The 23419-nt window shown below is 43.4% G+C and overlaps 1 protein-coding gene across 4 annotated transcripts in view; it reads left to right on the top strand.

The window, feature by feature from the left end:
• THSD4 (thrombospondin type 1 domain containing 4) overlaps window positions 1–23419 on the top strand; it is a 552284-nt gene that overhangs the window by 119839 nt on the left and 409026 nt on the right. For all 4 annotated transcript variants that reach the window (XM_070621956.1, XM_070621972.1, XM_070621963.1 and 1 more), the window contains one exon: window positions 5633–5735. In XM_070621956.1, coding sequence (XP_070478057.1) covers window positions 5633–5735 — 103 coding nt within the window. The remainder of the gene's footprint in view (window positions 1–5632; window positions 5736–23419) is intronic.

The raw sequence follows: 23419 nt of genomic DNA, 5'->3' as shown, positions 1-23419 counted from the left end.
TGTAGGGGAGTGGGAGTTTTGAATGTTTTAAAAAATTTACATTTTGCTGTATACTTCCTGATTAGTTAGAAAAAAGATGCTCCCTTTTAGACCTTCTTAGAGATATAGAGATATGTAAATAATCTAAGGAGGGAGGAATAAATAAGCACTCCTAGGATAGGCCTGGATGTGTACGGATGTGTGCTCAGAGTACTTAAATGTGTAGGGTACTCCTGGGTGAATGGATGGGCTTAGTCATATTAACGTCCTTTGAGTCTTGATGTTACTGTATGTATTGTATTGAATGTATTGAGTGTATTGATGTATGTATTGAATGAGAGGGAAATACTTTTCTCTAGAAGAATATTATGAACTTGGATGGAGGAAAAAAAATGAGAACTAAGAAACCCTCAGGTTTTTTTCCTTTCTTATTTTAAATCCCAAGCCTTGGCCCAGCTCTTTGGATGGACCAGTTGGCTAACTGTCTGGAGGAGCGCTGAAAGTGGTAAGAGGGCACAGAAGAGTTTTTGTGAGGCTGAGTTTGTTCCAAGTGACTCAAGAAATCAGATATTAAATATATTTGAAAAATGTGCTGGATAACCTGTAAGAAATTTTGGTCCATGGTTATATTATTCTACAGCTAGAACACAAAGCCTGTTTCCAGCTGCAGAAGAGAAACGAGGGGAATGTTTGCTCAGAACACCTGCCTTTCGGGCACTTACAGCTTATGGAACTGCTGGATTCGTTTTGATGTCTGCTGGATTCATTTTCATTTAGATTCCAATTCAGCTAAATGAAAATGAATCCAGAGACATTTATTAAACATTACTACATGCTAGAAACCTTAATGTCTTACTAATTTAATCCTCACAAGAATCCTTGGGGAGTGCACGTGGTGCTGGGTTTGTTACTGAAATGCAGTCACTTAGGTTTAGAGAAGCAAAGTGCTTTGCCCAAGGTCACATAGCCACTTTCTCATGGCAGTGCAGGGACATTTTCTAGGTTTCTTTTTTTAGATTTCTTCGCTGTGGTGATGTTAAATACATCATATGTTGCTATGGTAGCTGGTCTTTTGATTGATGCCAAAGTAATGTAAAGGATAAAAAAAATGCGTATCTGACCCAGGCAGGTTTCAGGGTCATGTTCCTTGTTGCCTCCTTCATTGGGGATGATGCTCTTCAGTCTCCTGGGGAATTGAAAGCAATTAATTGCCAAAAGGTAAATGTGTGATCACCAACAGTGGCCTCTTGAGCAGTGAAGTTAGGCACTGGCACTTGTCATCTCAGACTAACCAGGGTCACTAGAAACAGCCTGAGTTTCCATAATACTCTTTGTGACTCATAGCAACCCCAGGCAATTGTCTCGATGGAACTTTGGATAGAGCCTGAAGTGCATTATAAGGACTCAGCTCATTCTATTAAAGTACATTTTTATTCCTCTTCCCATAAGAGACCAGTGGAAACATCCCTCCCTCTTTGGGGTGGAAGGGAAGCATTTGATGGAGATTATCTCCCAGGGGCATTTCTTGGCTATAAAGCTCCGGTCTTTGCTGGCCCCATCCTGAGTGAGCCTGATCTCTATCTACATGGCTTTTTCCCTGTCTCAGTTTCCTGGCCTGAAAATTGCAAGAATCTGTGCCCACGGAAAGGATTAGCTGTCTGCAGGAAATCTGCCCAAAGCCAATTCACAGTGTAATATAGAGACAATTACTGATAAGGTGAGGGTGACTCAGTCTATGGCATCAGGAAACAACCCACTTAAAATATAACAAATGTAAAATGATCTGAAACCTGGAAGTTTTCACTTCAGAGAGTCTGTTACAATGAGAGATCATCTACTGATAATAGTATGACAAGCACAAACAGATGTAATCTCCAAAAGAGACATGAAACAGAATTTCCCCAGCCCTGCTTGGTTTTCATCCTCAGTCCACAGTTCCCTGCTCCTTACAGCTGGGGCTGCTTCACCAGGCGTCAGACGCTAAGTCTGACCTTGGCCTTGAGGACCTCTCCTGACAGGAAGCAAGAAGGAGTTAAGGCCTCCTTGTCTGAGGACCCATTGCAAATTGACTTTGCTGTCACGCAATCTTAAGGGGTTCATGGCATGCTAGTTACTGGCATAGGTTCTACCCAGAGTGTCTGGGTTCAAATCCTGCTTGCCACTCCCTCTGTGACCTTGGGCAGCTCAGTTAACTTTTCATTGCCTTGGCTTCTTCATGTGACAAAGGAGTATATTAGTTGTGCAGATTAAATGAGCTAACATACATAAATCATGTGGTAGAGTATCTGGCATTTAGTAAGTGTCAATAAAAGTTAGCTATTCTTAACATCATCGTCATCACTCCAGGCTTCTGCCTTCCTCTCCTGTACCATAATTCTGCCTCAATAACCCACGTCCATGTCTGGGCCCTGTGAGCTTTGCCCTTCTCTGGCCAGGTCCCTCTCCTCCCCAGGAAGTAGTGCCCTACCTCTAACTGGCAGCTTGCCTGGTTCATGTGAGTCCCTGCTCGGGGTCATGCACAGGGCCATGCCCATCTGCTAGGGCACCTTGTTACCTTCTGCTGCACCTTCCCTTGCTGGATACCGTAGTCAGCCTCGGGCTGGGCTGCTTCCTGGCAACTGTAGATGGATTTGCTGCCTCAGCACCTGACTCCCCACTGAGTCTGATGCCACATTAAGCCCTCGTGCCTTAGGAGGTAACTGGGCCATGCTCAGATATAAAGAACTTGTTGGGGCTGGCCCCGTGGCCGAGTGGTTAAGTTCACGTGCTCTGCTGCAGGCGGCCCAGTGTTTCGTCAGTTTGAATCCTGAGCGCAGACATGGCACTGCTCATCAAACCAAGCTGAGGCGGCATGCCACATGCCACAACTGGAAGCACCCACAACTAAGAATATACAACTATGTACGGGGGGCTTTGGGGAGAAAAAGGAAAAAAATTAAATCTTTAAAAGAAAAATGATTCCAAAATAATTTGGACTTAAAAAGAAAAGAACTTGTTGACGGGATGGGGTATCCTGAATGACCCATCACAGGTGACTGGTTGTCTTGGCAGATGCATATGGATGGAATAAGACTGCCAGGTGTTAGTGGGGTATTAAAACACCCTGTAGATTTATAAACTACAGGCACATGCAAGGCTGGCTGAGGGCCAAATGGGTTTGGAAGGGCTCAATACTGATAAATTTCTATTATATAAATATTACATATTTATTGCAGAAAAATTAGACAATACAAATAAACCAAAAGTTAATCATGAAGAGGAAAGAAACATCTATAACCCACCTTCCAGAGATAAGACTTTTAACTCTCTCTCCACACCACCCCCCGATAATGATTTTAACACTTTTTTCACTTAATGGATTGTGGACTGCTTTCCATGTCATGAAATATACATTTATGTCATCAAATATTGAGCAATTCAAAATGATTCTGAAGGTGCTTTGGTTCATGGTCTGGCCAATAGGCAATACTTTGCTGATGGAGAGAAAGAGATTAAGCAGACTGGCCAAGTTTTTGTGGTCTGCAGCTTCCAATTCTGGTAACTGCCACCAGGTTAATTAGCATGGCTTCTGGCTGAAGCCTCGTTGTAGCTTGGCTTTGCATAGGTGTGGTTAATTGAGGAACAGGACATTTAGCCCGCTTGTTCTGGTCTGTTTCCATATGAAAACCTACAACCCAGCAGCTCATCTCTGGTTTCTGATGATAGCCGGGTGGGCGGTCAGTGCTCTGGGCTCTCTTCCTATCTCACTTTGGGACCTTGGGATGCCACTTCTCCGGTCCTCGGTTTCCTCATCTATAAATTGAAGGGGTTGGATTTGGTTCTCTTCTGCTCGAACGCTATGTGTTAAGGAATTTGGAGTGAGATTGAGGCTTGGGTGTGGCTCTTCATTGCTGCTGCACAGTCTGGTGCCTGGCTGGCGGCACCAGAATACCTGAGGGAGCAATTCAACCATGTCTTCCTGGGCCTGTTTCCCCACCCTCGCACTGGGGTGAGGCCAAAGAATCTGTATTTTTAATAAGCTCCTTAGCAAGTCTTTCTCATTGCAAGGTTGGTGCCTTCTCCCAAGTCACCCAACTGATCACATCCTAGTCTAACTCTGGTTCTGGCCAAAGGGTTGTAAAAAGCAGCTTAACCCCAAATCCTTCATGGAGACAGCTGGTATTGCTGGAAGCCTACCTGGTTCTGGCTTTAGGGACGCTAGCAGCTTGGCTTCCACCGCCCTTGGAGACAGCCTTCCCTGGCTTGTCAGCTTCTCACTGGTTGTCAGAGTTCAGCCCACCCTGCCCGTCCACCTGGCCCTTTTATCCCCACCAGTTTCCATCACATTCTATTTCATATGGCTTCCTGCTCCATATGGTTTGGCTCAGGCTGCAGCAAGGTTATGACCACCCTGGTGTTTGTACCAGCAGCCTCCCCAGACTGTCCTTTATCAAGAGGAGACATTTTTTCTTCCATCTCGCTCTATTCCTCCCTCTGTTCCCTCATCTTCCAGAAGACCTGGTGTTTCTGATACATACAGTAGATTTCTTTGTAAATCCTTCAGACTTTGAGCTATCTCCTTAGCCATTCGTTCCAGAGACTTCTTATACACAAGGCTTTTAATATTTAAGGGGCCAGATTCCTTTCCCTTCTGATTATTAAAACACACATTCATGCACACACAGCCCACACTTAAACTGAGTGTAGCTAGCTTTAAAAAAGCTAGGCCATACTTTATCCACGATTTGAATGAGAGATTCTAATCTTATTTTATTTCACATTTATTTTTTTTATGTCACACTTTGCTCATATTTACCATTTATAAATAAGAAAGAAATAAGCCAGAGGGAGCTGGATATTTTCTTTGAGTAGTCTAGTGTATCAGAATCACCTGGATAATTTGATAAAATACAGATTCCTGGACCTCATCCCAGATTTTCTGAATAATAATCCTTGGAGGAGGGATCCAGGCATTTGCATTTCCCATGAGATCTCTGAGTGATTCTTTTGCATGCAAAGGCTGGGAGCTTCTGCGTTAGATGGCGGAGAGAATTTAGACAAGATAGGGAGGATGCTGAGATGCAGCCTGGTGGGCACCAGACTTCTTGGAGTTAAATCCAGCCTCTGCCCTCCCAGGCTGTGTGGCTCCTCCATACCCCAGTTTGTTCGTCTGTGAAAAACCTGCAAAACTAGCATGTTTACCTCATTGTTTGTTGTGAGGATTAAATGAGTTAATATGTATCCTATGTTTACAGCAGTGCCTGCACATGCTAAGGGCTCTGTACAGGTTTGCTGTGAATATTATCCCATGTGGGAATGGCACAAACAAAGTCAAACAGATGGAAGTGGATGACCTCTTTGAGGGAGGGGAGCAGACCTATTTGTCAGGAGCAGAAGGTTTAGGTTAGTGGTTTTCAAATTTTGGTGTACAAAAACAACCTGGGGGACTTGTTAAAATTTTAGTGTCTTTCCAAAGATTCTGACTTAGAACGTGTGCTATGAAGCCTTGGGATCTGCATTTTGAATTTTTGTTGTAGGCAATCAGCAAATTTTCAGAAACCTTGTTTTTGGTAGAGGAGGGCTAGCACATAAACTTGGAGAGGTCTCCTCGGCCTTGACTGTGGCTGCGAGAAGAAATGGACACTAACTGGCTCTTTGCTGTCTGCTTTATTAGGTGTGCCCAGAAAGCAGTAGAAGTATCCGGGAGGTACAGTGTGCATCCTACAACAACAAGCCGTTCATGGGCCGGTTTTATGAATGGGAACCATTTGCAGAAGGTAAGAATAGACCCAGCCCTGCCCATAGGAATAATTTTTGTCTTTTCTCCAACTCTGTTGCCTTGTGGTTGATTTTGGAGGAATTGACTTGATCCTGGCTAGAGTGACAATACGGGCGAAAGTGTGACCCCAGGGCACAGGGGAGCCTGCAGGGGTCTTTACTAAAGGTAGGTAGCTCAGGTGACACCTGGACCATCAATCAGATGGATGAGGTGTTGATAGAAACAAGCAGCCTCCGAGGATGGCAGACCGAGTGGGACAGAACAGCATTCAATGAACAGGTTGGAGCAAGAGGCTCAAATTAAGGTTGTCAGGAGTGAGTGGGCATGGAGGTTCCCTTTTCCTTGGTTCCTGCTACAGGGGCTGGTGTGGTGGCTTAAGAGAACATGTAGGGTTTTAGGGTTGACAATTGTTTGGCTTTCGCTGTGGAGGACCTTGCACGCCATTTCCAAAGATGAAGTGTGGTAGGCAGACATTGTCCCTGGGACCAAGGTTCCTGCCATTTCAAAATGGCAGAAGATCCAGTTTTGGTAGGAGTTGTCAGTACTGCTCTGGATCCTGGAGTCACCTTTCTTTGTTGAAACCTAGATGATAACATGGCTTCTGGACTTAGAAATGTTAAGTTCTGAAATATTTCTTCCCATCACAGAGAAAGTGGGCTCCAAAGTGGTGATGGATCAAGCAAAACTTGTAGGGTTCAATACTGACAGCCAAGTTGGCCAGAAAGAGTCCAGCTGTCCTCAGTGTCCAGCTGGAGAGCTCTGCCCAGCCTCAGCCCAAGGCAGTGGCTGGGGCAGCTGGTGTTGGTCAAAACCCAGAGTGCAGAACACTGCTGCTATGTCCAGGATCTAGAGAAATTGTCTTGGGAGAGAGCTTGATAGTGAGTTGTGCTGATTTCATTACAGAATCAATGCTTGGGGAAGCCAGACTATGGAAGGTCCTGTCTAGGTGGAAGCCCTCGGGGAGGAGAAGGGAGGATTGATGTCTGCTCTGAAATTGGATGCAAAATTGTTTTTGTCTGTGCATTTTTCTCAGAGGAGAGTCTGTAGCTTCTAGTGGATTCTCAGAGTGGTCCTATGACCTCAAAATTGTTAAGAACTAACTTGACTGAAAAATTTGGGCTATCAGATCCAAACAAGAAAGATGAGTAGATGAAACATAGAGCCAGTTGGATGCAAAAATGAAGGTGGCTAAGAAACTGGAGGGTGAACTAGGGAAGGAAGCCTGAAGTGAATTTTTGATGTTGTAGATCACAGCTTGGTCCAAACACTTTTCATTCTTCAAAGCATGATGTTAAATGCCAGGTGGTGTCCTGATGTGATCCTGGAACAGAAAAAGGCTATTGGTGGAATACCTGCTGAAATATGCATAAAGTGTAGAGTTTAGTTAGAAGTATTGTACTGGTGTTAATTTCTTAGTTTTTTGTTGTTGAGGAAGATTGGCCTTGAGCTAACATCTGTTGCCAGTGTTGCTCTATTTTGTATGTGGCTCACCACCACAACATGGCTGCCAACACATGGTGTAGGTCCATGCCCAGAAACTGAACTTGGGCCACCAAAGCGGAGCATGCCAAACTTAACCGCTAGGCCATGGGGCCAGCCCCAATTTCTTAGTTTTCATAAATGTGCCGTGGTTTTATAAGATGTTAACATTAGAGGAGGCTGGGTGAAGAGCATACAAGAACCCTCTGTACTATCTTTGCAGCTGTTCTATAACTCTAAAATGATTTCAAAATGAAAACTTTTAAAAGCGGCATTGTGTTCCCAGTTAGCAAGGTCTTACATGCATTCTGATGAAGACAATGTCTAAGACTTGCTTCATGTGGGTGAGGAAGAGTACACTGGGTTGAATAGCATCCTTCTTGGAACCTCAGAATGTGAGCTTATTTGGAAATAGAATCATTGCAAATGTAAACAGTTGAGATCCTGCTAGAGTAGGGTAGGCTCTTAATCCGGTAGGAATGGTGGTCTTATAAGAAGAGGAGAAAACACACAGACATACAGGGAGAACACCAAGTGACTATACAGTCACAGAGACTGGAGTAATGTGTCCACAAGCCAAGTAACACCGAGGATCACCGAGGATTGCCAGCAACCACCAGAGGTTGGAAGAGGCAAGAAAAGACCCTTGCCTAGAGCCTTCAGAGAGAGCGTGGCCTGCCGGTGCTTTACTTTTGGACTTCCAGCCTCCAGAACTGTGAGAATAAATTTCTGTCGTTTTAAGCCACCCAGTTTGTGGTATTTTGTCATGGCAGCCCTAGGAAGAGACTCCAACGAGGAAGAAACTAGGTACTGATTTGATTGCGATCTACCCACATGAGGAGGTCACCAAGTGGGGTTGCTCTGACCAACAGCAGGAGATGCCCAGAGAAGTGAGGCACATGTGCAAAGTGAGTGACCACCTGAGGGATCTAGGTCTATGTAGGCAGTGCTTCTCAGGCTTAGCTGCTCATTAGAATCACTGAGAAGCCTTCTAGAAACGCTGATACCTGGGCCCCACCCCTAGGGACTGTGATTTAATTGGTCTGGAGTGCAGCCTGTGCAACAAGATTCTTTTAAGATCCCAAGTGATTCTGATGGGCAGCTGGGGTTGAGAACCTCTAATCCAAGAGGAAGGCAGGATCCAGAAGAGGTGACAACTCTAGCCTAAATTAAAGTACAGAATCACGGGTGTTTCATAAACTGTAAAATATATTTTTGTGTCAGGACCACGGTCTTGTCAGTACACATTTAGAGAAGTAACCCTGTCTTTTGTCTCAGCCACACCCTGCTTTATTGCTAGCCATGGATAATAGCTTTATTGTGATTAACTGGAGGAAAGGTGAAATCCTCCAGTAGTACACTGTGCACGCCATTGCTTCCCCTTGAGCAGAAGCCTGTTGCCAGACCTTCTCTGCATAGCTTGGGGTGGTCATTTGCCAGCCACTGTTATCCCAGACCTGATCCTGTCAAGCCCTAGTAGACTCAGATCTGGTATCAAAAGCCCTATGAGTGCCACAAAGAACACTCGTGCTGATATTTTCATGTATTACAAATATGCCCTGTGGATGCCCGCTATTGTTGGGTTTATGTATGATTCTGCGCTTTATCTTCTTTTGTTTGCCGTGATTTGTGCTGGACTTTAAGTGTGAATACTGCATGAATTTTTTTTTTTTTGGATAACAATTGGTTTAACTTTTTATTTTGGAAAATTTCTAACATATGTAAAAGTAGAGAGAATAGTATAATTGTATAATAATAAGCTCCTGTATTCTCATCACTTAATTTCAGTGGTTATTAACTCATGGCCAGTCTTTTTCATATATATCTCACTTGCTCTTTCCCACCCAGATTATGGGGAACTATTTGAATTCACATTATATGGCATTATTCACTGATAGACATATTAATTAGAACTCTTGGTTGTAAGTGACAGAAACCCAACCTACATACATTAAAACAAGAACAATGCTTTTTTTTTTGGTGAGGAAGATTGGCCCTGAGCTAACATGTGTGCCAATCTTCCTCTATTTTTTGTATGTGGAATGCCACCACAGCATGGCTTGATGAGTGGTTTGTAGGTCTGCTCCCAGGATCTGAACCCGCAAACCCCAGGATACCAAAGTGAAGCATGTGAGCCCAACCACTATGCCACCAGGCCAGCCCCAAGAATAATATTTTGGGTCATGTTACTAGGAAGTCCAAGAGGTGGACTGGGCTTCAGATATAGCTGCATAGGGATTCATTAACATTAGGACCCTACCTTTCTCTGTATTTCTCCATCTCTTGGTTCTGTTTACTTACTTCTCAGGTGTGTGGGCAGGCTTACATGGCTTTGAGCTTGCAGTCATAGTGGGAGAGACTCTCTCTCACCTAGTGTTGTGGATTGAACTGTGTCCTCCAAAAAGATGTGTTGAAGTCCTATCTCTGGTACCTATGATTGTGGCCTTATTTGGAAATAGTGTCTTTTCAGGTGTAATTAAGATGCAAGTTAAGAAGAGGTCATACTGGAGTAGGGTGGGCCCTTAATTCAATATGACTGGTGTCCTTAAAAAAGAGAAGAGACACAGAGACTGACGGAGAGAACCCCGGGTGACGACACAGGCCCAGAGACACAGGGAAGGTGGCCATGTGATGACCAATGCAGACATTAAAGAGATGTACCTGTGAGTCAAGGTTTACCAAGGGTTGCGGGTAACCACCAGAAACCAGGAAGAGGCATGGAAAGATTCTTCCCCAGAGACTTCAGAGGGAGCACGGCCCCGTCAACACCTTGATTTTGAATTTCTGACCTCCAGAACTGTGAGAGAATAAATTCCTGTCGTTTTAAACCATGCAGTTTATGGTAATGTGTTATGGCAGCCTAGGAAACCAGTGACAGTTTCAATCTCAGAAAAACCAAACTTTGGTCTTGCGTGGATCATATTCCCATCCCTGGACCTGAGTTCCGGGCATGGGGGTACTCAGGCTAGCTCAGGTCATGTGACCAACCCTCTGGCCGGGGACCCATGTCACATGAAGCGGAGGTGGGCAAGTGGGAATCGGGACAGACAGAAAAATAGCATCTTCTACAAAAATCATTCTATACTCCTTAACCATAAGCCACTGAAATTTTCAGTGAGCCAAGTAGAATCCTGGTGTTTTACAAAGTAAAGAAAAATGCAAAATAGCAGCAGATTAGAGAAATTAGCTGTCTTCTACAATGTGTTACTTTACCTAGAAAATTCAGCATTCTTTTAAAGTATTTACTGACGTTAATTTGTCTCACATGCCTAGGAGAGGAGGAGCCTATGGTCACTGAAGCTGCATTTACTTTGGCTTTGTTTAAAGAATTCTTTTTGTTGCTAAGATCGTTTTCTTGATTTTGCTCTTCTTCCTCTTAAATGAGTCCCAGGCTGACCAGTGGGAGGAAGATGCTGTTAATGTTTCTGCAGGATGTTCATGCTTTACGGCTGGATTTTGCATTGGGCTCTTGGTTTGGTTTGGATGTCTGCTGCTATCCGCATGTGCCTGCTTAGGGAAACAGCTGGACTCATTCAGTCCAGTGCCGCATAGAATAGTAAAAGTGGAGGACATTCTCTGATAAACACATTAATTTCACCACATGCTTCTTCCTAGGCCTTTAATCGCATTTCCTGGATATGTTGATCTATCCTTAGATAATGCCTCTAGGAATTTTTCTCATAGCCTTGGACCTAATATTGTAAAGATGATGGAAGTGGAATTCTGGTGCCCATGTGTTCCTGTTTACTGAGGACAGTGATGGTTTATGCCTGTCACCCTAGTCCCATTTCACTCAGAACCACTTTGGACAATAAATTATATGGTCAACCTAGCTAGAATGGGACACTTTAATAGGAAGACTCTTGGTTAGATGTTGACATTGGAGAAAATTGTACCTGTTTTTATGCCTCCAGTATTGGACCGGGCAGCAGTAGAGTCTACAGTTTTGCTGGCTCACTGTGGGCTGTGCAGCCGCAGGTATCAGTCTCAGTCAGTCCAGGGGACAGCTTTGTGCTTGCATAATTGAGTGCACTGTGTGGCCCTGAGAGCTGAACTAAACTGAGTGGAAATCTAAAAGCCAGAGGTAAGGCTGAGTCAGAAATTCGAGGTTGCCAACTGGTCACGTGAATAGGGCCATTGTATCTGTCAGGAGTGACTAGCTTACGCAGCAGTAAAAAAGAACCCCAAACCTAAAGAATTAACAGAACAAAAGTTTGTCTCTTGCCCATGCTACATGTATAATCTAGTATATGTTCTGCCCAGTCAGGGGCCCAGGCTGATAGAAGCTGCATCTCAGCTTAGGCTTCTGCTGACTCAGGGAAGAGGAACAAGTGAATCATGCACAGGTTCTTGAAGCTTCTGCCAGAAATGATACCTGTTACTTCTGCTCACATCTCATTGGCCAAAGCAAGTCACATGTCACACGCATCTTCAGAGGCAGCAGGGAGGTACCATCCCATTGTGTGCTCAGAGGAGGAGAAATGAAATGTCTGTCACCAGCCATGACCAGCACAGGCAAGAAGCTCTGACAAAATTCCCTGCAGGCTTTCCTTGTGAGTCCAGGTGACTTTTACTAGAGTGTTTGCAAGAATAGTAGATTTTGCTCTAGGGAATATTAAAGATGCCATGCCGTCTCTAACAGCCACCGGGCCTGGAGCCTCTTAGATCAAGTTCTTCCGCCTGATGAAAGCTCTGAGGGGCAGAGATGGAATGTTGGTGCCCAGGTGACCAAGGGTGCTGCTGATTGCTTCACCAGTCCCGCAGCCTGCCCTGGCACGGACACCACGCTGGAGCGTGGGGCAAGGGCTGTCAGATAAAAACATGGACAGTGATATCGAAACTGTGAGGCAGGAGGGAGGAAGGCTTAGGACCAAGCACTGGTGGACCTGGGGTTAGGAAGTTCACGTTTTAATGAAGCAGCTTCATTCCTAGGGGCCTGGCATTCTCACTCCCCCGGCCCACCCCTCCTGCACAGACAGTCCATAGCCATTAGGAACCTTTCAGAGTAGACAGGGCAGGCCTGAGGGAAACGAGAGGAGTAGTCCAGTAATACCCCCCCCCCCACCAGACCGGTTCTTGAACTCTCTTATACACGTCTAGGAATAGCTGACAAGACTAGGCCGTGTTTGTTTAGGGTATGAGCATAGCACTGAGAACAAAGCAAGATCCTGAGGGCAACCTCTTTGTGAAAACAGAACAGTCATTTCAGTTTTGTACAAGTTGAGTTTGAATGAATCGCAGCATTGCTGGTAAACTCTGAAGTTTAAGGGAGATATCTTAGGGTTGAAGACCTGTATTTGAAGTCGTTGGCCTTGGTGTGATAATTAAAGCCACCACGATGGGTAAGATGTTCAGGAAAGTGTAGAATGGTGAGGCCAGAGAACCAAGGGGGGAGCTCTGGGGGATGTCCACCTTAAAGAAGCAGGGAACGAGGCTCAACCGGTGGAGGAGCCTGAGAAGACATGGCACCCAGGCATTGTAATACCTTGTATCATCTCTTACATTAATAAAGTCTATTGTGGCTTATAAAGTTCTCTTATGACATATACCACAATGAGGAACAAAAGAGACAATAGAAATTGCTTGTGTTTACTGAGCACTTACTACATGCCAGGCACAGTTATAAATGCTAACTCATTTAATCCTCACAGCAACCCTGTGAGGTGGGTAGTATTATCAGCCTCATTTTACAGAAGAAGCAGAGGTATAGAATAATTAAATAAGTTGCCCAAGCTCACCCAGCTAGTAAGTGATGGAGCTGGGTTCAAACCTTAGAGTCTGGCTATAGAATCTGTACTCTCAATGTGTGTGGAAGCCAGGAGAAGGATTTGTACAGTTGTGAGTATTCAAGACCAGTCTTCAGGTACCTGTTTTCATTGTAAAAACTATCTGAGTCATTAAAGTTTAGCTCTTCTGAAAAAAAAAAACAAAGAAAGAGAGAGGCGATCAACACAGCTGAACACTGCAAGGGGTCAAGGAGAGATTGAGACCCGAGGAAATGAGACTAGAATGGGCTGTCGAGAACTATGGGAAAGAAATTAGGGATGGTATCCAGTAAGTGTAGCTAGCTCTTTTTTTAAAGAAATAAAATAGAAGAGTCAAATTTTTGTGAAGAAGGCATATTGAGAGTGTTTGCCAGTTTGAGGGGAGAGAGAGAGGTTTGTCTAGAGTAGTAGAGAAATGAGGATGTGTGTAGATTGACAGAATGAAGCTTGTAGAGAGAGTAAGGGGTTAATAGAATGGTATCTGTGAACCTACGCTATCCCAGAAGAATAGATGGAAAGTAGGTATTTTTTTCCCTCCTGGGAAAGTGTGTTATTACTTCTCCACAAGCTATTATAGAAAGCTTCTTCACCATTTAATAAAATTTCATTTACTCAAGAGAAATAAAAGCAATCATATATTCCTAAAAAAGATTTGTTTAAGAATGTTCACAGCGGCTTTTTTCGTAATAGCCCCAAACTGGAAACAACCCAAATATCCATGAACAAGGGACTGAATAAACAAACTCTGGTACATTTATACAAAGGAGTATTACTCAGCAATAAAAAAAAGAGTAGTCTACTAATACATACAACAACCTGAATGAATTTCAGAAATGTTCTGTTGAGCACAGTAAGGCAGATAAAGAGTACATACTGTCTGATTCCATTCACATGATATTCGAGAACAGGACAAATTAGGCTGTGGTGATGGAAATCAGAACAGTGTTTGACTATGGAGTAGAGAAGGATTATCTGGCAAGGGGTATGATGGAGCTCTCTGGAGTGATATTAATGTTCTATATCATGATTGGCATGGTGTTAGACAGGTGTATACAGTTGTCACAACCTATCGAACTGTACACTTGTGATCTGTGTGTTTTATTTTATATAAATTATACTTTAAAAAGCCCGTTATTCTCTTTCCCCTTCTCTGTCTCTGTCTCTCTAATTCCTGAAAGTGACATTTGAAGCCAGTATAAATTTCACCATTGTAGAACTATTCTAAGGCTTGCTGGTTTCTTTCTTTCTCTCTCTCTCCGTCTATTTTATTTTAAATACTCTGTCTTACTGACCATGGAGGAGGAAGAGAATTTTAGGGAGAATGGACTCATACACAAAGTATCATTTTGAGAATCATTTAGGATCAAAGGGCTTTGTTGGGCCTAGAAATCTTTAGATGGGTCCAGAGTCTCAGGAAGCAAGGTGGACATCTGTATTAGCATTGCTTTTTTTAATTTTTTTTTTTTTTGCAAGCAACAGACGCTAGTTTAGGATGAGTCAAACACAAAAGGATTTTACTGGAAGGATATCCAGGAGCTTAGAGAATCAACAGAAAGTGTGCAGAACCAGGCTCGGTGAAAGACAGAAACTGAGGAAGCTCTGGGGGTCTAGGTGGACAGAGCTGACGGTCTTACTTGCGTGCTGCTGCTCCAATAGATAAATTATAACAGGTTTCTCCATCCAAGGTTCAAAGCTCTGGAAGTAAGAGCCTGATTGGCTTGGTGTAGGCCACGTTGCCCACCCCTCGGCTGGGGAAGTGGGGGCGGGAGGAAGGAAAGTGAAGGGGTCCTGATTGACAGTCTCGCTGAGACTCACACAGAGGAGGAGAACTGATTCCCAAAAAGGAAATCTAGATGTTGAACCACAAGAGGGGAGAGTGGATCCTGGATGGCCCAAAACAACCAATGTCCATGACAGAAACTTATGGCAAGTCAGGGTGCCCACCTGGCTTGTCAGCTCTCATTTCATCAATAAGTTTACAGGGCTTTTAACACCTTTGAGGGATTACTGGAACTGGAATATAACACGATTGTCACTCTTTCCTTCCTCTCATTGTGTTTACATTTCTGAGGATTTCTATAGATAGACCTCCTTATGTATGTCTGACATGTGACTGTGTGGGTCCCCTTTGTTCCCAGACGTTATTCTGGTATAATTAAGGTTGACCAAGTTACATTTACATGGGGCATGGGAGAGGCTGGGCTTCTGGTGTGCTTTACCCCATTGCATCCTGTGTCAGGGAGTGACCTCAGGGAGAAGTGAAGGGGGTTAGTACTGATTCTGTTCCCTCCCCCTGGTTTCCATAATCACTGTCATTAGTTTAGCTCTCTTGCTCCCCAGTGGGATTATATATGTGAAATGCTTCTAGAACATGTCTAGTTTTTGTATCCACACTGTGTTTCTCTCTATATCTGAAGAGTAAGGAGAATGTAGGATGGAACAAATGGTTATCATACATCTCTGTAAGTCTTTTTGCTGGGAAATGGAGGATTTGGAAAAGGAAATATTGTTTGAGGGAGAAAATTTCCCCTGCTCTAGGGTATTCTGGAAGGTGTAAATGATTCGTGTAAAAGCAGCTTCTTTCCTGGCACTTGAATCAGTGTCATTCTGGGTAATTAGTAAAGAAAAGCCTCAGGATATATTTCAACATCTAATAAGCAGATTAGTCTAAATATGAGTAATTTTAAGGATTTGAAACCAAGCGTAGAGCTTAAACTCACTGCAAAATATTAAATAATGAGACCCAATCCTGTCGTTTTATTACCTCCCAAGGTGGGAGTCATCAGCCCGCTCCAAGACAAGCCAATAGTCAAGAGGCGAGGAGGTAGGAGAGAAAGGGATTTTTATTACAGCTTGCTAGCAAGGAGGAAGATGGCCGACTAATGTCCAAAAGAACCATCTTAAGGGGGCACAGAATCTTGAAGCAGTTATATAGGCCAGTGGATTATAGGGGAGGAGGTTAGGAAATGTTGAACTTCCTGGTGTTGCAGACTGGGAGTTGTCATATCAGATCTTTCCGTTGTCATGGATATCAGCATAGAATCTCTGTCTAGAGGCCATCACCTTCCTGGAAAATTCAAAAGAACAAAGTTACCATCTTATTGCAGCTGCGAGGGGCCAGAAAATCTGCAGACCCTGCAAATCCTCCGAGACAGACCCTTACTTATCTAAGCAAACTAAAGCAGAGATTCAAAGGGGCTGGTGAGTCAGAGTTATTCATGGTTCCAACATGGCTTTCCTCTATAAGATGGCTTCCCTTACGCTAACTTTTGACTGTGCCTGTATCAGTTAGCTCAGTGGTGCTGATAGTTTCTCTCTTCCGAGAAGTTCAGCTTTCTGCAAAGCTTGCCTCAGTCCTTGTACCTAGCATGGCTGGCCGGGATAGGCAACGTCAGATGTCACTGCGTGTTCCTGTTACAGATGCAGGAACAGAGATGAAGGGTTGGATGGTCTGCCCCAGGTCATAGAATAAAATAGAAGAGTCAAATGAAAGGAGTAGTTACGTAACAACCGCCTGCTGAGCTGAGAGCCGTCGTTTGCCGCAGGGGCTACGAAAGAATTTCTCCCTCCATGTAACCAAGCCATGACCAATTCATTTCCTTTAAAAACAAACAAATGTGTGTTTTTACATCAAGACTACTAAGACTTTTCCAGGAAATCCTGCGACTCTGTCTTAATCCCTTGTAGCACAGTTCTCTCACTCTCTGAGCAAAGGTCTCTTATTGTAAATTGGTAGGGGTGTGTCCCGAGGGAGTGGTCAGGACATTTTGCTGCACCTTGCCTGGACTTTGAGAATTTACTAGTGGGCCAGTACCGAGAGGTGTTTAGAGTTAGAGGGTTTAGAGCTAGAAAGTATTCAATGATTATGCAATTTATATTTAAATTGTAAATTCAGTCTATCCTTTGCATATTTATCAGAGAAATTCTCCCTCATCTGCATAATCCCTCCCCCAAGCCATTAAACAGCAACCATACCTGTCAGTCTCCATTTCCTAGAAATTTCAGTGAGAACATTTGTAGATCAGTGGGACTCTTTTACAAAGGGTTAGAAGAAAGCTCCGTTGAACATCTGTGGTCGGGGTGGGAGGAGGGGAGAGAGCGTGCATCAGCACTCCGTCTTTCCCCTGGTGGCCTGCTTTACCTACCTACTCATACTGTCTGGACTCTGCCTCAACACATTCTTATAATGCCACTGTAGTTCACCCTGGAATGATTATTTATTGCCTAGCTACCTTTTGGAACCACATTGAAGGATATGTCCAGGGTCCTCCTTCAGATATTTGAAAGCAGCCATGGTGTCACCTGGAATCTTGTCTTACTAGCCTGCTGAATATTTCTGTTTCCTTCAGTTGATTCCCTGTATATTGGAGCATGCTCCTTGTTTATCATCCTGGCTGTTTTTAGAATCCAGTCATGTGATGCATAACGACATTTTGGTCAACGACGGACTGCATGTACAACAGAGGTCCCATGAGCTTAGCACCATATAGTCTAGGTGTGTAGCAACCTATTCCCTCTAGGTTTGTGTACACTCTGTGATGTTCACACAACGAAATCGCCTAACAACATATTTCTCAGAACCTAACCCCATCGTTATGTGACGCATAACTGAGTACTGAGTACGTGAGTCATAACAAACAGATCTCCTAGCCTGTGCCAGCTCTGGCTGAGCATCCCTCTGATATGCTGGGCTCAGGAACAAGGAGTGTCATTGGGGTTGATGAGTGATGTCTGCATAGGTGTGGGGAGGGAAATGGCAGCACAGACGCTGCCTCTTCGCTGGCTTTACAGTTTTTCAGTCTTTCAAATTGTAGTTACATGGGTGCCCATTAACCCTGTTGGTTGCTTGAAAATTTGGGGTGAGTCCCTATTCTTTTTTGAACAGAGATGAGACTTAAATGATTGACAGAGTTTGCCAAGCATTGTGTAGGTCTCACTACAAATGCCTGTATAAAGTTTCTGATTTTAAAATACAGTAATCATGGAAATGATGCAAATAAATATGATGAACACAGATCATTGTACATTAAAGCTAAAATGCATTCACATTTAAAATGTAAATAAAACCAAACGATATGTAACTGATTGTAATTTTCAGAAAGAAGACTTTAGGATGGCTGAAATGGTTGGAGGCAGGCCTGATTTCCCACAGTGACCCTTTCAATTCAGGATTCTTTCAGGGCCACAGTATATCTGGAGGGGGAGGAACTAAACCAAGGATAATTTCTAAAAACTGGTTCGTCTGATATCTCTGTATTAAATAGGTTTCATTCTGCCTTTGGAATTGTATTTCCCATCTGCCTCTGGGGCTGTATCTACTGCAGCAAAACAAAATTAAAGTGGTGGCAATTTACTTGTATCTGAATTATCCTGATTCCAAACCCCGCTATCTTCAGCCTGAACCATGGAGACCACTTGTCGTCAGATCCTGAGTTCGCATTTGTCATTTTCATGCCTCTTTGCTGCAAACCTAGGCTGCACTAACAGCTAGTTATTTGAACCGACTCCTTTGAACCCGAATCCTTAGCAACTGAGTATATATTGGGATATATTTTTTAGATTCCTAATTGTGATATATATTACCCTGAAATATAAGCCTTTTGTTCATTCAACCGTTTCTGTTTGCATGGGAGAAATTTCTGGATTTTTGCTTTTCCCTCTCTTTTCTGTTCTGTGGCTGTCACTGCTCACTTCTCACCCCCTGATGGTGTCCAGTGATCTTTGGACAGTCCACTAAGGAAGACACACCTTTCTGACCCTTTCTGTGCTGGGACTAAAACAGCACAGATTCTGTAGCCCCCTGGGGCAAAGCAGAAGCGGTCATCACTGCCTCATTGTATCCGGTTCAGCTCATCCTTCCGTGGGTAGTGCTTAGCTTTTTATCTGGATTTTTTTCTTCTCTTTTTGAGTTGCTAGCTAGATACATACACATGCTGACTACTACCACCACCACCACCAACACCCACTAATATCTCCTATGACGAATCCACCGTATAACTTTGTTGACAAACATCTGTCTGGATATGTTTAAATGGTTCAGAATGAAAACAGGGAAAGGACTTATATGAATTTTAGTTTTGAACTAAGGACTTTCTAAGCAGACAGAGGTTTTGTAAATGTAAGTTAATTAGTGCTTTGGAACTGGTCGACAGAATTTACAACTCAAGATTGCTACTTAGTAATTAATAACAAGAAAAGTTTAGTAAATCAGTTCTCCATTGTATTCAGTTAATCTTTTTCTTTTCAACCTTGCTGCAGATGGTATTTCGTATGGAGGCAAGGAGGAGAACAGTGAGCAGTCACTGACTGGGGAGGGACTGCTATTGGGAGAGACTGAAGTACGATAGGTTACAGGGGTGGACAGAGCGAGGTATTACAGGGTCAGAGATGCCATGCAGACAAGCCTTGTCATGCATTTAGTGAGGCCAGAAGTCAACAGCAGAGTAGGGGAGGAGACTGGCAGGGCAACCATAGATTTCACATAGTTACTGAATGAATTTTTGCTTCACAATTTGATCGAGGGAGCTGAGTTGAGTTTTGTCCAGGGGAGTGATTTGAAGTTTGCATTAATCCCTGGAAACAGCTTTCATCTAAAGGCATCCTCCAGCGAATGATGTTGATTTTAAATTGAGCAGCCCATTAAAAATAGGTCAGATTTAAACAGGACAGTGGAGCTTTGGTTTGGGGAAAACTTGCAGTGACTAGTAAGCAGTGTCTCTGCTGTGATCGTTAGGCCTGCCATTGGGAAAGGGAGAAAATGGAGGGGGGGTTCTTACATTCCAGTCAGTTCGTGTAACCTCTTGATGCCAAAAGTTAGAAAGGAGAAGCGTATCAGATGCATACAGCCCAAATTCCATTTGTACTTAAGGTTATGTAACTGCTCATCTCGTAATACCTTTGGCCCTTGTCCAGTGAGCATGTAGATATTGGCAGCTTTGCGTGCTTAATAAAGCCCCATCGATCAGTCACGATGCCTTGTCCTACACCCAGTTGCCACGTTTGTTTAAGCGAGCTTTGGAAGGTGTATAAATAGCTTTAGCAACCTGCTCTCCCACCCATGGTGATAAATGGCACCTTCAAAAAATCCCTTGGCATGTTCTTAGAATGTGAAGGAGTAGAGCTTGATCCACTGACATTTATGATGGGTATCAGTCTCCTTCTGTTATCATCTCATGGCATCTCCAGGTGGGGACCCTGGAGAGGCCTCTGGGGTATCTACTCCCACCCTGGATCCCTGGACCTCCGGAGCCTCTGCTTTTCAGAATCAGCTCGTGTGGTGTCCTGCCTCATGGAGCCTGGCGAGGGCTGCGCAGGGGCTGCCAAATGAAACTGGGCCTCTGGACTAGACAAGTGAATTCGAGTTCACACAGAATGGAAAGGCACACTTTTTCCCCGTAAAAAAAAGATTGCTACAACATGTTGGCATTGATTCATGTATCCACCTTTTGTTCTGTGTGAGAGATAGCCTTGGGGTGGCAGAAAGGACAATGAACAGAGGACACAACCCCAGGGGTACCAACTCCAGCTCCTTGGACCTCAGTAAGAAATTACTTCTTCCTATCGTGAGGGTCCAGTGAGATGAAGTATATAAAGCACGTGTATAAAGGTTGTAAGTTCCGCTATTATGACTGAGTGCCTGCTACATGCATGGCATCCTCCAGGCAGAGCCTGGAGGTGTGAGTAGGATGGGGCATTTGCAGATATTGGGAAAGGCATTCCAGACAGAGGGAACAGCACAAGCAAAGGTGCAAGGGTGGAAAACCCAGGATGTACTAAGGAAACATCAGGGCGTGTCCTTTGCCTGGAACAAAGAGTCTATAAAGGGAAGATGTGCAGGATAAGATTGGGCTTGGAGTTTAGGGCCAGATTGTGGAGGGCCTCAAATAGGAGGCTAAGGAAATTGGACTTCATTTTCTAGGCAGTGAGGAGCTATTGGGGGTTTAAGCAGGGGAGTAACATGATCAGAGCTGAGCTTCAGGAATATTAATCTGGCAGCAAAATGCTTCAAAACCTCTTTGGAACAAGAAGGGGTATAAATAAATAAATAATTTGAAAATCTGGCAGTAGTGCTTTCAAATATGTTCTGAAATGTATAAGCTATATATTTTGAAATGATAATGTCTTTCTTGTTCCTTTTTTTTCCTAATAGCAGCCAAATTCCTTTTTTGTTCTCTCTTTTCAGCGCTCCCTCCCTCCCTCTCTTTCTTTGTTTTTTTCTCTCACTTACTCCTTCACTCGCTCTTTCCCTCTCTCCTGCCTGTCATGGTTAGCGGTGTTTTGAGGGATCCAAACCCAGCCCGGGGTTGAGAGGTCCAGCACAGTGCTTCAGGAAGGTCCAGCTGCTGGGGCTCTGTGCCCGTGGTGCCAGCTGTGCCTGGGTTCCATTACCGAAGGCAGTGAAATCGTCCAACTTTGATTTTTACCAACCCCAACCATACAAAATATAGGGATTTTGAATGAATAGGCAAATTCCTGTAATTCGTGTGGCCAATGTTTCTATAATCAAATTTTCTAGAGACGTCACCAGAAGTCTTAATTAACTAGTGTAACTCTTGGGTTAGCAAAAACAATGGAATTTCTATGGATTCTATAGTTACAGCCCATGTCCCTGCTCAAGCAAACTTAATAAATGTATTTAGATCCTAGATGTTCATGGATTTAACTTACAAGTTTTTCACTCTCTGTGAGGGAGTTCCCTTGAGGGTCCGAGGCACAAAGTTTGACTGCGATATGAATCTGAAAAGTCTGCTTTGCAAGATATGTGTATGGAAAAGGGTCATTTAGCTTTATTGTTCTCTACTTATTTGTGCATTTGCAACATGGCTCATTAAATAATTAGAAATTTTGTTCCTTTGAAAAATGGCTGTCAAGCGAGAGAGAAACCTGTAGTGAAGTTTGAAAGTATCATTAACTTGTAGTCTGTAACGTAAGGCTGTGAACAGGAAACTCACCCAACTCTCCATGGAAATGTGATTCGAGAGAAAGCTGGGAGCCTCTGTAAACATTTTTGTATTTGTGAATCTGGGAATTCAAGAAGGTTCCGGATATAGGCCTCAGGAATGTCAAGAGTCTGCTGTAAATCCAAATTCACAAAACAGATAAATTATTGAATCACTATTCAAATTGTAAAACAATTTTTCATTTGATTAAATATTTACTGCATGTTTACCCTAGAGAAGTCCTTTAGTAAATATAGTTGGTATTTGGTTTACAGAAATTCAGTGTCTACAGTTCCTTCTGGATACACGTATTATGATAAGTGGAATCCCCTTTTCATAGCATTAGGAAATTTCAAGATAACCGTTTCTCCATTTGAAAAATAAATTTGCATTTATGAAAGGTACTTGTTCAGTAATTATAGATTTTAGTTATTAGTGAGAAGGAAGTTTGCATTATAAGGAGTTTAATTTTCAAAGCTGTTTGTTAACAAAGGTTCTTATTTGTTATACGCAGTGGTCACCATATTCTTTGCCCTTTGGCTTAGGCCCACATAGAATAGCTTTTAAAACCCTGACTCTGATACTTAGTTGCTTTGGGATCATAGGCCTCAGATTCTCCATCAATGAAATGGGGAAAATAGTAGTATCCCCCTCTGAGGTCTTTGGAAAAGATGAAATGCAATAATTAATGTGCCTTGTACCTAGTAGGTGCTCAATAAAGGTTAGCTATTACATTATTACTATTATTATTTTTCCAGTCCCAAAGACGAGTTCAGTTAACTCAAGCTGAGCAGTATTTTATTTCCAAATGAGGGTTTTTTTATTCAACTTTTGTTCGATAGCTAAACTGTTGTACATTTCCCAAAATAAGGAAATTTTTGGCATCTAACTTAAACTACTGCTGTCTGGGAGACCCCGCCTTATCTGGTGCTTAGATTAAAGTGTTTTAAAGGTTCCCTGATTTATGAGATCCCTATCCATTGCACCATAGCCTATGAAGGAAGTAAAAGAGGAAAAAGAGAGGAAGAGAGGGAGCTGTGTTACCTTTATGTAAATATTAGGTTGATCCTGGTTCTTGTCACAGTCCTATTTCTAGCAATAGCCTCTTGCCGGTGCAGTGGTGCGTTGGTTCCGACACAACTCTAAGCTCTGCTCCTTGACTTTGAAGGTCCACATGGTCTAACACCCATAACTTACCCACACTTGCTCTCCCAGCATTCCACTTTAGACACTTTCCACTCTCACCAGGCGCATCACGACAAACTTGCTCACGTGTTGACTCTGTCTAGGATTTCCTCTAGTTCTCTTTGATTTATCCAAATCCTGTCTAGTCTTCAGGACCCACCTAAAACTTACCAGATCCATGACGCCTTCCCTGACTGCCTGCCTCTTCCCTGATTTCTTTGTGTTTCAACTTATGTATCCTTTTCATCCTGGGCCCCAGAACAGAGCACCCTACTAGAATTAATGGGAATCACAGTAATAATTACAAATACTCA

This window comes from Equus przewalskii, chromosome 1, assembly GCF_037783145.1.
Source record: "Equus przewalskii isolate Varuska chromosome 1, EquPr2, whole genome shotgun sequence".
Lineage (NCBI taxonomy): Eukaryota > Metazoa > Chordata > Mammalia > Perissodactyla > Equidae > Equus > Equus przewalskii.
Note: the sequence above shows the minus strand (reverse complement) of the source record. Positions and strands in the feature narration are given on the sequence as shown.